This window comes from Ursus maritimus, unplaced genomic scaffold (genome assembly GCF_017311325.1).
Source record: "Ursus maritimus isolate PB19 unplaced genomic scaffold, ASM1731132v1 scaffold_3, whole genome shotgun sequence".
In the NCBI taxonomy this organism is placed as follows: domain Eukaryota; kingdom Metazoa; phylum Chordata; class Mammalia; order Carnivora; family Ursidae; genus Ursus; species Ursus maritimus.
Window position 1 is genome coordinate 78,019,021 of NW_024425563.1, and position 16,360 is coordinate 78,035,380.

The 16,360-nt window shown below is 35.1% G+C and overlaps 1 protein-coding gene across 1 annotated transcript in view; it reads left to right on the top strand.

Annotated features, from left to right (window-relative positions):
- Positions 1-16,360, top strand: part of PCLO (piccolo presynaptic cytomatrix protein) — a 367,203-nt gene that overhangs the window by 298,124 nt on the left and 52,719 nt on the right. Inside the window, 4 exon segments of the mRNA XM_040644314.1 lie at positions 9,609-9,702; positions 10,587-10,658; positions 12,392-12,572; positions 14,160-14,354. Coding sequence (XP_040500248.1) covers positions 9,609-9,702; positions 10,587-10,658; positions 12,392-12,572; positions 14,160-14,354 — 542 coding nt within the window.

Consider the following 16,360-nt stretch of genomic DNA (forward strand, 5'->3'; position numbering starts at 1 on the left):
TAATATCTGATCCTCAGTTTTATTCACATGTCATATTTATTTATTTCCAACTATTAGATACGGTTGAAATAAAAATTTGTAATGAAGCTCTGAAGCATCCCAGGAGAGCCTTGATCATACTAAATCCTGTCTTGATGACAACATGTCAGTCTTTTGAATCTAGAAACCACTATAACCAATCAGATGGACTGTGAAATCATTTAAGAAATTATTTGTGGCAGTTTTAGAGAATTAGCTTTACCTTCCCACGTTCATTTGCAAAACCAATGTTCAAGGGCTTGTAAATTACTGTTTTGTCTTATAGGACATCATTATCTAGCTTGTTACACGTTCATTAAGTGACTTATTGATGTCTCCTTATTTATATATGTATTTTCAAATCAATGTTTTAAAAATTATAAAATAAGAAAAAGAAGAGTAATATTTGAAGTGTTGAATATAAAAAAATATTTCTTAAGTATGGTAAATATTTGGTAAATAAACGAAAAATATCTCTGAATCTCGTGTGATATACAAACTGTTCATATAAAGCAAGTCCTCTTTGGAGATGTTTAATTTTCACATGATAAATGCAAATTGCTACGTTCTGGCATATAAATCAGTACTCAAGGATGGTTTCGAACAGTGATTTGGACCCAACAGATCTTTATACCTTATCTGAACAACCCAAATTAGCATGATGGAACCATAAATAATCAATAATTGGAGATATAACAAAAAGAATTTGGGGCTGGTAATTTGAAGGCTCTGGTTTTATTTTTATTCATTTTTCATTTAACTTGAGGAGTGACATTTGAATATTACTTTTTACTTGCAAATTTTGAATTGTTCCATGTGAGTATAAAGAATAGTATAATGACCCACCACATACTCATTATTCGGCTTCAACTTTGTTATTTCCTAGCCAATCATGTCTCATATTTACCTTCATATACTCCCTCTATACAGATTATCTTAAAATAGATCAAAAATGAACGATGTACTATATGTTGGCTAATTGAAATCAAATTAAAAAATAGATCTCAACTCATAACTTTTTTCTGCAAATATTTTACTGTATAGTCCTAAAAGATAACTCCTTTAAAGCAATCATAATACCGCCTACAACCATTGTAATTTTTTTTTTAAGATTTTATTTATGTATTCGACAGAGATAGAGACAGCCAGCGAGAGAGGGAACACAAGCAGGGGGAGTGGGAGAGGAAGAAGCAGGCTCATAGTGGAGGAGCCTGATGTGGGGCTCGATCCCATAACGCCGGGATCATGCCCTGAGCCGAAGGCAGACGCTTAACGACTGAGCCACCCAGGCGCCCCTACAACCATTGTGATTTTAAAATGTTTAAATAATTCCTTAATTTCCCCAAATGCCTTGTAATAATTTCCTATTGGTGTGAAGACCTAACTGATATTTATAGAACAGTCTTCCCATCAGTAGTAGAATATAGTATTCCTTTCAAATGCACCCGAGACAGTTAACAGGAGAAACTGTATCGTGGGCCATAAAACAAACCTCAGAAAATTTAAAAGCACTGAAATCACTTCTGTGAGTATAGTTGGTTTGTTTGAACAGGATCCAAATTATTACACGTTACCTTTGAATCTGCTGTTTGTTGACTAATTACATCACCACCGGCAGATCACCATTTCCTTTGAGATTAATTTTTCTTGTTAATATTGACAGAGCCAAGGAAGCAGAGCCAATAGTTTTGTCTGTCAGGAAATCAAATAATACTCATAAAATAATTTGAAAATTTCCAGGTGTTATATCAAATTAACTATACAGCCTTTAATTTTATCCTAATAATTTTACTTAGAAATTCAGAATGGCTGGTTTTGTGATTCTAGTTTTAATTCATTGAATTTAATTTATAGGGCTCATCAGTATAGCACAGAAAAGGGGAGTTTTCATTTTACGTTCATTTAAATCTTTAGTCATTGCAACTGCAATTTGGCTACCTTTTTTTAATATGAGTATAACAACAAACTGATAACTTCATTCTGCCTTTGATTGGGTCATTAGCTCTTCAGTGTTATTTAATGACAATATTATGGGACAAGAAGAAATCACTGCCAAGGGTATATCCCTAATTAGCATTTGCTAATGAATAAATGAAAATAAAGCAGCATCTTTTCCTTTCTGTCTTCTCTAATAATATCCTGGAGAATATCACCTTTTATACTATATGAGAGTCCTATCTTTTATTTATTACAGGATGTGTTTCAATTAGGCTATTACATATTTGAATAACCTGAAAGGACAGGCAGATAACAGGAATATGTCAGTCATTCTGCGGGGAGTAACAGGGAATGAAGGAACTATAGTGAAATAAAGAGTGAGTTTCCCACATATTTTGTCAGATAATACATGCCTGCTAGATGGGATTTGCCTCAAAGGGAGCTAATCAACTACCCCTATTCATGAACCTTTCCTTAAATTGCTCCTAAGGATGAAAGTGGCCAAGGCAGTTGGCTGTTATTTGGCTTAGAGCTGTTATTTTCACTGTAGTTCTAAGACTCTTTTTCTGCCTCATGTTTATTTATATGTTACGGTGTAACTCCTCCAGTTATTATTCTCGTATTTTCTTCCTTATTTCTGTTCCTAACTTTTTTCTTCCTGTCTTTCCAACTTGCCTGTTGTATCCTTCACTCTCGCTCTCGGAATCAATGCAGTCAAGTCATGGTTGTCCAGAATGCAAGGTAGAGTTGGTTCTCTTTCAGTGTCAAGCTATGCTGTAATGTCTAGTTTTATTTTTTGCCTATTTGTGTACATTCACCTGCAGTTTGACTTGGGTTGTAATTTGCATCTTTTTACATGTTGGTACCTATTGAATTAGGCTACCAGCAAATTGCTCTGATTACAACATTACTGAACAGGTTTAGCAGATGTGTGCCATAGAACATTGAAAAGTAGAAAGTAGTTCTCTAGTCTTTTTCCCTTACTTAGACCTGATATTGAAACTTTTCCATGCTGCTCTGCTTTCTGCACCACGAAGGCACTGCCATGCAATAGGATACCATAATCTGCCTGCTCTAGCACATTGGAAACAACATAAGAGCATCCTCCTTTCTTTGCCAATAGTAGGAAACTGTTTTTTTTATAGAGCTCATAACGTGGTACGTCATCACATGGTCAGCTAAGGGTATCTTTTAGATAACATATCTAAGAGCATTCTTTTCTCATTACATTATATATTAAACATGTTATTTGGTTGAGGAGGTGAATCTTGTACCGTCTGTAGCAATGGGGTGATGAGAATTTTAATCCCACCCAGAATATTAATGGTACAGGATTTGGTTTTGTTTGCAACATTAACATTTGACATCTTTACTAATCCTGAAGAGCTGTTGCTCAAAAGAGGTTGTTTCTGATTTTGAAAGGCATATATATTTAAATATTTTAAAGAATAGGATTAGTCACCACACCCTTTCTAGTGGCCAGAAACTGTTTCCTTGCACACATAATCATGGTAAATTCAATACTGTGACAGGTCGCTTGTTTTGACTAGTTCACTCATCTCAGGACAGCCTCCAAATCTCTCATCCAGATCCGTCTCACACCGATATGCAAAATTAGTTCAGTTTAGATAGTGTCATTCTAGAGCAGAATTATCAGTCACTTTATTCAGAACCTCCCTCTCCTTTATCTAGAGAAACTGGGGGGAAATTGTCAGAATGACAATACTTGTCAGTATTTAATTTAGGAGAGAGCATGTTTTGTAAATGGAAACAATGGTTGAAACAGTCTGGGATGTGCTAGTTACAATTTCGAAGATCTAGAAGTCACTTTCTCATCCTATGTTTCATCTAGAAGTCAGTTCCATCATCTCTTTGAGAACTGTCATTGCAAGAAAGAATAATAATGACAAGGTACTAACATTGTAATTTTGGCTGAGGAGGCCAGTGAATAAAATCGTAAGGAACTTGGGTTTGAATTTCAGCCCTGCTTCTTAGAAGTTGTGAGGTTTATCTAAAACGATTTCCTCTTCTACTAAATAAGAATAATACTAACACCCCTCCCAGGTTTTTTGTAAAACACACAGGGTAATACCCCAAAAGTGATAAGCATAATGTCTGGCACATAATAAGCTTTCAATAAATGGCACCTGATATTAGTGTCAGTATTATGTACAATTACACTCTCTTAGGATATACCATTTAGGATTTTCCTAAGCAACTCGAAAACTGGCCTTAAATTGTTGTGATATATGCATATATACAAATATATATAATTTATATACAGGAAATATATATATATTTAAATTGAGGGGAAGAACTTTAGATTGCAGGGTAGACTATAGGGAAGACAGCCTAGACACTTCAGCTTATGGAGCCTGCAATCAAGAAAGTTGTTGGAATATTCTTATTTTATGATTGGCTACATCAAGTCGCCAGTGGTCAGTTATACCTACAAAAAAGAGATGCAGAATGCTTGGGCTATAGAATTATACAAAATTATTATCAACACCAAATAGGAAACCAAACAACTTTGTTTTCTTTAATAATAAAATGTAATACATTTGTCATTCTTAACACTAAAAAAAAAAAGAAAGTCCTGTTAATTGATAAGAATTTCACTGGTCCAATTTTCTCATCTCCTCTCATTTCCTCTTCCCACCCTCTGATCAATATACTCAGAAGCTCTGAAAGCCCAATTGTCAGCCCCAAGATGAGGGAAGCAAGAGTGCATGAACCCAGTACTTGTCCCTGGCTAACTAAGAAATGGAAATGAGCATATCTGAAGGATCTCATTCTGGTTTTCTCTCGTTACACTGTTTGACAAAGTGCAGGCTTTTCCCCATGAATATGATTTCGCTATGATTGAAGCTGCTTTTCGTTATCGTGATACCTGGAAGTTCAGTTCCAGCCTGGACTTTCTCTAAACCTCCTTGTTAGCATAGCAGGACCTCTATAAAGCAGGTACCGGTGTTGCGTGTATTTACAATTCAAAGGCCAAAGCTTTTTTCATTTCAATAGATTTTAACAGGGGGAAAAAATAGAGGCATGTTTTAAGGATCCATCCAATCAATATTTCTTTAGCACAGACTGTTCTAGACACTGCGTGAGGTGCCGAGGGTAGAACTCATAAATGGCTATAGGCTCTGACTTCAGTGATGTGCCAAGAACACACTACTGCGCAGAACAATAGGGCTTATAAAATGATCTGAGCTACTTTCCAAATTAAAGGAAAATCCTTAGAGGAGTAATTAAAAATAAATTGTGTGCGTGTGTGTATAATTTCCAATAAAGGAAAACCAAATAAAACAAAAGAAATGAAAACCTTCAATATTTTAGATAATTCTGTGAAAGCAAAATACGAAGAAGCCGTCACATTCCATTCATCTTTCTTTCTTTTTTTTTTGAAATTAAAAAGAGAAACTCAGAGAACTCTTTTTCTGCTAGTGTAGGGGAGAATAATTGAATTTCAAGTATCTTTTTCTGTGTTTTAAAAGCGTATCTACTCATGAGAAAGTAACTGGTCAATCATTAAAAAAAATGAAAGAGAAAAGAAGTTAGTCAAAACTTCAAGGACGTGAAGGTCAATTTTTTTTTTATTAGCACCATGCCCCATCTTGATTAATTGACTTTTTATTTTCCCTTATTAAAAAATTTCTCTGATTAGTAGATACAGCCTAATTGTCCTAATATAATGTCATTATTGCATTCTTCCCATGAGGGAATATAGTGTGTTTTCCAGACAAAGAAGGGAAAGGAAAATGAGCTCCTAATTTATGCTCACATTTAAAAATCCCACTGCTTACCTGGTCATCTTCAACTTGTCAATCCAGATTTTGATGTGGCTTGAGAAGTGCAGACAGTTTTCAATTGTGTAAAGTGGCAGCACAGCCCATTGGGATCATTTTCAAGACGGTCAGTTCGTGGTAGTTACAAAGCAAGTGTTATCGAAGGAATGGCTTTGTGCGACCCTCTCTGTGTCGTAAAATTCAAGTCCAAAAAAAACTGCAAAGGATTGCATTATCGTTTACACAGCTCCACCAGAATAGTGAAGGCAAGTTGTGTGTTCCTACATTAATCCTAAAGGCAATGGACACCTTGAGTCTGGAGAGAATTGAAGAATCAAACTCACTAATAACATAAAATTTCCCCCAATTGTGGTTATTTCTGAGTGTACCTGGGCAAGAATAAATATTTATAGTAATTGTCCTTCATTCCACAACACTCTTTTAGGATATACTATTCAGAATTTGCCTAAACAACTCTAAAACTGACCTAATTTTTTATGATATGTGTGTGTATATATATATATATATAATATATACACACACACACATATATATATATATACACATATTGTATATAATTTGTATTACATAGGAAAATTATATATTTAGGAAATTATATATTTAAATTGAAATTTAGGAAATTATATGTTTAAACTGAAGTGAAGAAATTTAGATTGTATGGTGAAGAAGACAAACTATGTACTTCAGCTAATAAAGCCTGAAATTAAGAAATTGTTGGATTAGTCACATTTTGTTGAGTCTAATCATTGAGTTCATACAGCATACATTTAAGAGTAACCAATCAGTTTCCCTATGTTTGAATCATGGTTCTACCAGTTAATAACTATGCAGCCTTTGCAACATGCATTAATTCGCTGTTTCATTTTTTTCCATCCTGTCTTATAGAATTGCCATGAGATTAAGTCAGTTAACACTTAAGAAGCATTTAGAACTCTGCCTGGGAAAAACTAAGCTTTTAATGAATGTTTGCTGTTTTAATTTTAATGTGCTTACTTTATAATTGCTTTTCATACATGAATTAAGAACTTTTGCTAAATGTATAAGTGGAAAATATGAATAAAATATGCAGGTGAAAAATTATAATAACAGTTATTCATAGATTCAGAAAAGATGATGAATAATAAATTCTTTGGAAGACATTTAAATAATACAGACTATTTTCATATATATTGACATAGCTAGGATTTTAGTGAAAGTAGTTGAATTGCATTTGACATTAATTCCCGTCTTTTTAAAAAGTTATGCATTTAATTTTTCAGCATTGGAAAAAATAATTTACTACTATTCCACGGTATTATGAATCTCATCCTTATGTTTCCCCACGGTCTCATTACCTTAGTAACAAAGTCCAAAACAATTAGAAGCCTTTAAACTTCTACTGCCATGTGTTTTTCTTCTAAGTATACCTGCCTAGAGAAATAGCCATGGATTCTGAAGTAGTAACCAAGGCTTGCTATTATCTTGAAAGTGGTCACATCCATTCTTCCTATGTCATCATAAAAAAAAAAAAATCAAGAATAAGATATAAAGGAAAATAGTTTACCAAAGTTATTTTGAATTTGTATTATAAAATATTTCAAAATCAGTGAAAATTATAGAAAATAACAAATACCTGTGTTCTTGCCATTTAGTTCTATCAAATTTTAATATTTTGCTATGTAGGCTTTTCAGATTTTTTTTATTAAAAAATATTTTATAGGTACCCCTGAAGCCCTCTGAAACCATTCCCCTGTCCACTTGAGATAACCATTAAATAGAATGTATTATCTATAATTCCCAAACTGTCTTATGATATTTATATATGTTTATTTTATATACATGTATTCATAAACAGTTTACTATATTATTTCACATTATTTTAATTTTAAATCAAAATAACTTACTATAGCTATCCTTCTGCACATTTTTTGCTCAACTTTTTTTTTCAAGATTTATCCATTTTAATATATGGAGGTATATATTTCTTCATTTCAACTGCTGTTTACTATTTCGTTGAACAAATATATCATAATGTATTTATATATTATCTTATTAATATGCTATTAGAAACTATGTTATGGTGAATGTTCTTGAACACATTCCTTGTGCACAGGTGGGAGAATTTTTCTAAGGTGGAAGTGGGAAAAGTCAAAGGAGAATTTTCTGGGTATTTGGGTACATAAACTTCACTAGTTTCATCTAAAAACTATGTACAAATTTATACTGTCTACAGTGTATGATAACTCCTGTTTCTTTAAATCATTAGACATTCCCCCCAAATTGTTTGCAGTTTATCTTGAATAGAAAAAAATGGTCAAACCCTGCTTTTATTTTTACACAAATGAGTTTGTTAGAAGTGAGAAGAGTGATGCTTTATTTCTTAAATAGGATTCAGTTCACAATGGCTGACACATGAGGTCTTGGGAAACATAAGTTGAAAAGTTCTCAATCTGCGCATTAGATTTACCCAAGAGATTTTTTAAAAATTCTGATACTCAAGCCTCAACCCGAACCTATGAAGTCAGGATCTCCTTGGAAGTGCAGGGCAGGGAAATATGGGTGCAGTGCTGGTTGACCTATTTCACAGCCTTAGAACTCAGGATTCCCAGGTAATCCCAATATGCAGTCAATGCTGGGAATTACTGCCCTTGCAAATAGCTGATAAGAAAGAAAATAAAGCTAAAGAGAGAAGAAAGACATTCTTAAAGGGAGTGGTGAACTAGAGCTTGATTCTCAGTAGTTCTGTCTAGAACAGACTGGGTGAATTAGTGCTCGGGAAAGCACAGGAGGCATTCCGGGATGTGGCAGTGCTTGAGACCAGGAACTAGGCAAGAGTTAGTCCGCCCATAGCTAGGAATAGAACAACAAATCAGGGTCAGGATCCGGTCCCTTTAGAAAAGACAACTTTTAAAATCAAAGCACGTGAAAAGGATTCCAGATAAGTAGGTTGGTTTTCAGGACTCTGTTGCCCACTGGAGCTGAGGTATTATCTAGGACCTAAGCTATAAGGCTAGGCAGAAAATTCGGGAAAAAGCAGCGAGGATTAGATGAAGGCCTCGTCTGTGTGGGTAACATTGGCTAATAAACAACAGTAATTCCAACCCCATCAGCTGGTTGATGTCAGCTATAGATGTTGTTTGTCTTAATTAGAATAGTTTTGGGATGTAAACTTCTAACTGTTGCTCAGAGGGAATGGAAAAGTCAAGGAAAAATTCAAATGCCCCAAGTTAAAATGAGTGAGGAATTCTTTTGATCTGGTTTATAATGATTTATCTGGGCTATTGACATAAACCAAGAATTTATATTTAATTGTTTTATAACTAAATATCCTACTTCACTAAGAGTGTCAAAATATACTTTAAATACAAGGTAACAAATGTTCATGGAATCTCAGCTATTTCTCATCCTTTCCTCAGTCAAAACAATTATTACAATTTTATACAGGAAAAATGTGAAAGACCATTTGGCTTTGCAGACATGATTAGAAGTAAAACCATTGGAAAGTGAAATACCAAATTATTATTTATGTGGCAAGAAGATATTGATGTTACCACATAGTTCATGCATTTGTCTCCTGCATTCAGGAAAGAGAAATATTCTAAAATTATGGTATAGTTAGAACACCTAAAAGCTTTTCTTTAAAAACTACTTTAGGGCAAATAAAACTAAAAGCATCGAACATATTTTTAAATTGTCATTTTGTATTCAACTTAAAATAAGGTTTTAGACAGGAAGGTGATGGGATGATTGCATAATGATTTAAGACAAAATATCATCTTAAAATGTCTGCATGCCCTTCTGGCTGACTATGAAGGCATCAGTTAAGGTGAATAATCAAGATAACTCTTTTTTTTTCTTCTAATTCAGTGCTGAGTACAAGAGGAGGACTAAATATGTTCAAAAAAGTCTTAATCCTGAGTGGAATCAAACAGTAATTTATAAAAGTATCTCCATGGAACAGGTATGCAATGATTATTTTCTATGTGACAGATTTAGGCTAATATAAGAATAGTGATGACAAAATTATTGCAAGATTTTGCTATCAATTTTGCCACACAAACAAAAAAAATAAGTAAAATACAAATAATTAATGTGAAAGGAAATGAATACTGTTCAAAGTTACCATGAGTGTAAATGTGTGCATTTCGACAAAGCAGCGAAAAAATAAAGAAATAAGACCAATGGAACATTTTCCATCAATTATTGCAAACTTCAAATATTTCAACAGACTGGGACACATTTATTATATTTTGAGGGAAAATATTTTCCAACTGGCTATATTTTTTTTAAATATTGGTCAATCTCTTTCATATTTTTCCAGTTTTACTGAGATAATTGATGTAATGCATTGTTTATGGTATATACCATAATGATTTGATATGTATATATTGCAAAAATCATAGCTGGCTATATTTTGACTTTCACAAATAATACAAATAAAATATGCAGTATATATGAATGTGTTACTGCACCAGACAACATTTTAGGAGTTCATCTCCTCTCTAAATCAAGGCCTCTTAAGAATCTGGCATTGTGGGGCCAAACTGTATGGACCAAGACATACAGATGACTAGCCTAAAGGATTTTAAAGGAGATTTATGATTTGTCCTCTGGAAGATTTCTAATTTGATTATGAAGTTGAAGCTAGGTACAAATTGTAATCTGGGTTCTTGAATTTATATTTTATATAAAATTTAATATAAACCTATATTTTAGATAAAATTTGAAGTCTTTTTACACATATGGAAGGAGTTCAAGGAAGTGAAAATAAATGAATCTATAATAGAGTGTGATGAAAATGTATGATGAGGTATGGGGTTGACGACATTTTGATTTAAACTGTAGCTCAAGAAGAAAACACTGGAGGTGACAGTCTGGGATTATGATAGATTTTCTTCCAATGATTTTCTTGGTGAGGTGAGCATCTGATTTCCTTTTCCTTATTTGCTTTCATTATAAACCACCAATCAGAGCTTGATGCAAGCATATTTCTTAAGTTCATTTTGGTTAAAGCCCTTTGGTGGGTAGGACGTATTTCCTTATTTATTCCTTGACTGGATGAATAGTAATTTGAGAAATGGTTTTCACTCTACCATTTGATGTACTTTATAATTAATATGCAGATGAATTATTAATTGTTTTGATAGGAGATATATAATGCTGTGCATACAAATTTAAGATAAATTATTATAAAATGAGCTCGATTTTTAAAATGCATTTTCAGGGATTTGACTGCTCTTTCTCACTGCATCTATCAATGACTTGATATGACATCCTGCATTCTTATTTCTTTTAAGTATCCCGTGAAAAATCTCTCAAAATATTTTATGAGGCAAAACTAGAAGTAAGAGAGAACAATAAAAAACAAATGTATGTAAGTTCACATGGAATCTAACCTAACCATGAAAGCTGGCAGAGTGATCCAATGCTGTGTTTTTTTTAATCTATCATATTTCAAAAAAAATATTTTATTTAGTAATCTTTGCTTAAAGCAGAAATTATGAATTAACATTAAAAAATAAATCATCTCCAAAAATAAAGTAGCACCCAGACAACATGGTGTCCCTTCCCAGAAACAATAGAAAACAGTTGTTTAGTCTAGATGACATGCGACCTTGTTTGGTTCCAAGATTCCTCACTTTTCTTTCCCATCAGAACTGGGCCGTTTGACCTTTACTTGCAGGCTCCATGCTGGTACAGCCCCTGGGACTAATCTCCATCTTTGGACAGTTCTAAGGATGCAGTATTATATCTGACTTACTGTCCCATTTCAGAAAACTGATTTATTGTAGTCCTTATAATTTATTGTTGACATGAACCTAGAACATATATCCATTGTGTTGGTTGTCGTTTTTTTTATATCTCATCAAATCTAAAATGCCAGCAATTGTAAAATGGGCTGTCACTCATGAACCACGAAGAAAAAATGCTGCCAGCCAAACAATGACACATCATAAATTGTTAGTCATATCCCTATTTCAAATATGAATTGAAGCATGTTTTAAAATACAGGGAATAAGTTAATAATTGCAAAATACCCATTCTTTTTTATTTTGTCCCTCTCATTACTAAAACCAATCTTTAAAGATGAAGATATCCAAGTTTAGTACTAAAATATGTTCATTTAGTAAAAAGAGCGCTTTCATTCATAAAGAGGTTGAGTTGTGACTCTACCTTTTCACATCATCTCCAAATAATTTAATAGTTGAAGATTTTATACAGTTCAGTTTAATCAAATGTTCATTTAAAAATTTTATTTATTTATTTATTTATTTATTTATTTATTTATTTATTTATTTATTTTAGAGAGAGAGCATGCGCACGGTGGGGAGGGGCAATGGGGGAGCAGAGCAGAGCCCAATGTGGGGCTCAGTCTCAGAACCCTGAGATCATGACCTGAGCCAAAACCAAGAGTCTGATGCCCAACTGACTGCGCCACCCAGGTGCCCCAATCAAATGTTTCTTAAGCATCTAATATGCACAAGACATTGTTCCCAATATCATGGGTAAAGAAAAATGAGGAAGACAGCCTTGTTATCCTCAAAGTCATACTATGTCTTTTGGCTTATATCCTTGAGTAAATTGCAGATCATAGAAAAAAGTAATGAATGAATTATATCAATTTCATTGACTTATTGCATTTTTTCCAGGTATTGATTGATTTATCTAGCACATCTCATCTTGATAACACTCCTAGATGGTATTCTCTCAAAGAACAGACTGAAAGCATTGATCATGGCAAGTCTCATTCCAGTCAGAGCAGCCAACAGTCTCCAAAGCCATCTGTCATCAAAAGCAGAAGCCATGGTATCTTCCCTGACCCATCCAAGGGTAGGAGATATTTCAAGTAGAAAAAGCTTTTTTTCTATTTGTTCACTCAGTAACTTCTTGAATATGGATGCTTATATATTTAATATATTTTAAAATGTTGGATTCAGTTGGAAAGTATGTAATACAATATCCTGCAAACAGTAATGGATATGGAATCAGGAAAAGTGGGCTTTAGTCTCCGATCAGTGCATAATTAGGTTTATGACTTTGTGATCTTCACCTCTCTGACTCTGGTTTTTAACCAGTACAGTGGAGGGGGTTGGGCTGTGCAAGCTGTTGGATTATTTCCAGCTCTCAAAATCCATGATAATATGGTTTTATAAAATATTGGGGTATTTCATTAAAAAAAAATCCTCCACAGTCCCTTGACTACCATTTATGCATATTTCTTCTCATTGTTTAAACCCCTATTTTTAAAGGTATATTCTTACTCAGATATTATATATGTGATATATGAACATATATAATTTTGCATCCTGCCTTTTACTTATATCAAGAACATTTTCCCCATGTCACCAAAACAATTGGTATGTTGAAATTTACTTAAATCTTTTCTGAATGTTGGCCTCGAGCTAATTCTATGATTTTTTTAAACTATCATTATTTTTGAAATGGTAATGTTATACACTGGGTTTGGCAATACGCACAGCATTCCCATTTGAATGAGATTTTCCTTTGAGAGGTTCATTGCCAGTTATTCTACAATACAACATTAATCTTCACCATAAACTGAGTTACTGCCTAGATGAGATAACCGTGTAGTGTCTTACCTGGACATACTGAACTATTTATAAGTGTGAGCTATACGTTTTTATACTGGACCTGAGTATTGCTCCCTTCTCTCCTCTTCTCAGAAAGTACATCACATTGAAAAGTGGTTCTTTGCACATTAGGAAGGAATGGGTCACAAGTGCAATTGTTCTCGGAGATGGAAAACCACGAGGCCAAGTCCAGTAGGCCACTGAGTTGATATGACACACCACGGACTACCATGAGGGCTACAGATGACTTATGAATGAGCTTTATAGATCATTTATGGATTCCACTTAGCCAGATCAACTCTGCCCTGATTAACTTTCTGGAAGATCATTAGCATAAAGATTTCTCTCTCTCTGACCGCCGTAGAAAATGTGGGATCTCTATCTACATTCCTGAGACGTGATTCTCCAGTCTCCACTGTTAATGTGTCTGGGTGACTCACGCCCCTTCATCTGGGAGTTCCCTGCATTTTCCCTGGAAACTCCTCTGTGGCCATGTGAGCCTCTTGTCTCTTGCCTGGTCCCTCCTAGAATTAGCAGGTGCCTGGTGAAACTGAAAGTTAACATATGCATTTCCATGAGGCTAGTTAGATGTATTTCCTCTTCTCAGACTTGTCTCTTCTCAACATGATTATCCTTTTGACTTTCCTCCCAAAAACTGTTTCCCAAATGTTTAATCACATTACCGAGTAGCGAGCCATTGCATAAATGAGCCCAAAAGGAAACAGAATTAACATAAATCTTAGACAGTTTCAAATTGTGTGAGACCAAGCTTGACAGGAGGAACGTTGGAGCACTCTTAACTCACGTCTCACCCTCTTGTAACCAGACATGCAGGTTCCCACCATTGAGAAATCCCACAGTAGTCCCGGTAGCTCGAAATCCTCCTCCGAAGGCCACCTGCGCTCACACGGACCGTCGCGCAGTCAGAGCAAAACCAGCGTCACCCAGAGCCACCTGGAAGATGCAGGGGCTGCTATAGCCGCTGCCGAAGCCGCAGTGCAGCAGCTCCGTCTGCAACCAAGTAAAAGACGCAAATAAATTCCTCAGCATGGCCGCTTACTGTTCATCTGTTGCCTTTCTCTCCTGCCGTCCTTCCCTGTTTGCTTTCCATGTTTTGGCAGACCCTGCTCCCTCTGTCCTCTGTCCCTCTGTCTGTGTAAGAACAGTATCAAGACATAAATCTGCTCTTTCTTATTTAGATTTTTTTTTCATTTATTTATTTACGTGGATTGCAGTAAAACTGGCTGTTTCCCCTCTGTCTCTACCATCCATCCAGCCTGGCTCACAGTATTTGGTAGCTGTGTCTGTGACGTTTGCAGGCAAGGCAGTGTTGTGTGTCCTTTTCGTGTGCACTTAAATATCCTTGAAAATCCGGGAATTATAAGCACAAGTGGCTGCCAGTTTTCCAGGCATTACACCAAAAAAAAGCACACACATAAGCATTTAGAGCAGATTAGAGATGAGATTCTCGCATCTGAAAACACTCAAAAATTGTTGGGCAGAAGAGTAATGCGACCAACAGTTGAGTTCTCGAACTGAGTCGGGGGGAAAGCCATTTCAAGCTTAAGAAACTTAATGAATTATGCATGTGAAATGTTGTAGCTTTCCATGTGGGAAACTTTCTAGTCTTTTGGGAGAAAAAAAATCTGTGAAGAAAATCATGTCTTATATTTTCCAAAAAGTACATAATATTAATATATCTGTAGACATCTGTGATGAGGCAATGTAACCTCATTAAGGAACGCAGTCAGGTCCATTCTGTTGGATCACACTTTGTATATGATATCAGAGAATCTATAAGCTATTTTCTTTTCTAACCACTGGAAATCCTTACACAGTCAAGATACCGATTAAAGAATAACAACTCACCCATCTTAATTGCTGTATTCTCATTTAATTAGCAAAAACGTAGTCAGCCAATACGTAAAAACTTAAGGAGCGCAGAGATTTTACAAACGGAGTTGCCCTTTTACTTCCGAGCAGCATTAGCTGGATCACGGAGAGAGATCGATGTGATCCCCGTGTCCCAAAGTCTTCATTTTCAGAGAAACAGCCAGTTTTAACCCCCTCTAGTGCAGTGCATGTGGTGTCATCCGGGCATTTGAAAACACAACTTCTTGAGATCGAGCGAAAGATCACTTCTGTTTGCATGAGTAACGTTGAAGCTGGTTCCATCTGAGGATACATGCTCTGGGTTTCCATTTCACCCACACCGCCACAGCAGCATATAAAAGCGGTCAGTCTAATCATGCCAGGAAGGAGCACAGACACAGCATAGCAGGCGTCCTCCCCATTCAAAGAACTCAGTCTGATAATCTGCCTCCACCAGCCAATGGCAACCAAGACCAAAGCCAGCTAGCCCTCAGGAAGGTGGTGTCTGATGGACCCGTCAAGCCAGAAGGAGGTGAGCAGAAAGGCGCTATGCAAAGCACACAGCAAGAACATCCCCCACATTTAAAGCCCTCGTCTTTTAATTTTTAGAGATTGTCTGATAAAATCTGTTTATCCACTTTTTAATGTGCTTTTGTGGGCATGGCATTTCAGGACTTCATCCTCACTGTGTAAGTCCCAAATATCAGTCCCATAATATATTGACTACAGTGATTTGTATTTTTCTATGCACCGGGCATCTTTTGACTTCTGTTGGGAAATAGATTAACAATATTCATATTGCAGAATGGAATGCATGCTACTAACCTAATCTGTTCAAGCATGACTATAAATATGTTGCATTGTGATAAAAGTTTAAACTGCTCAAAATTCGAATTAGCATACCAGTTGGAATGTAGATCAGTTTTTGTTGCATATTATTTCAAGTGTAACTTTTTAAAACTTCAGTGGATTTTGGAAATTCTTAGAGGAAAGTAAGGGAAAAATTGTTAATGCACTCATTCACCTTTACATGGTGAAAGTTCTCTCTTGATCCTACAAACAGACATTTTCCACTCATGTTTCCATAGTTGTTAAGTGTATCAGATGTGTTGGGCATGTGAATATCCAAGTGCCTGTGTAATAAATAAAGTATCT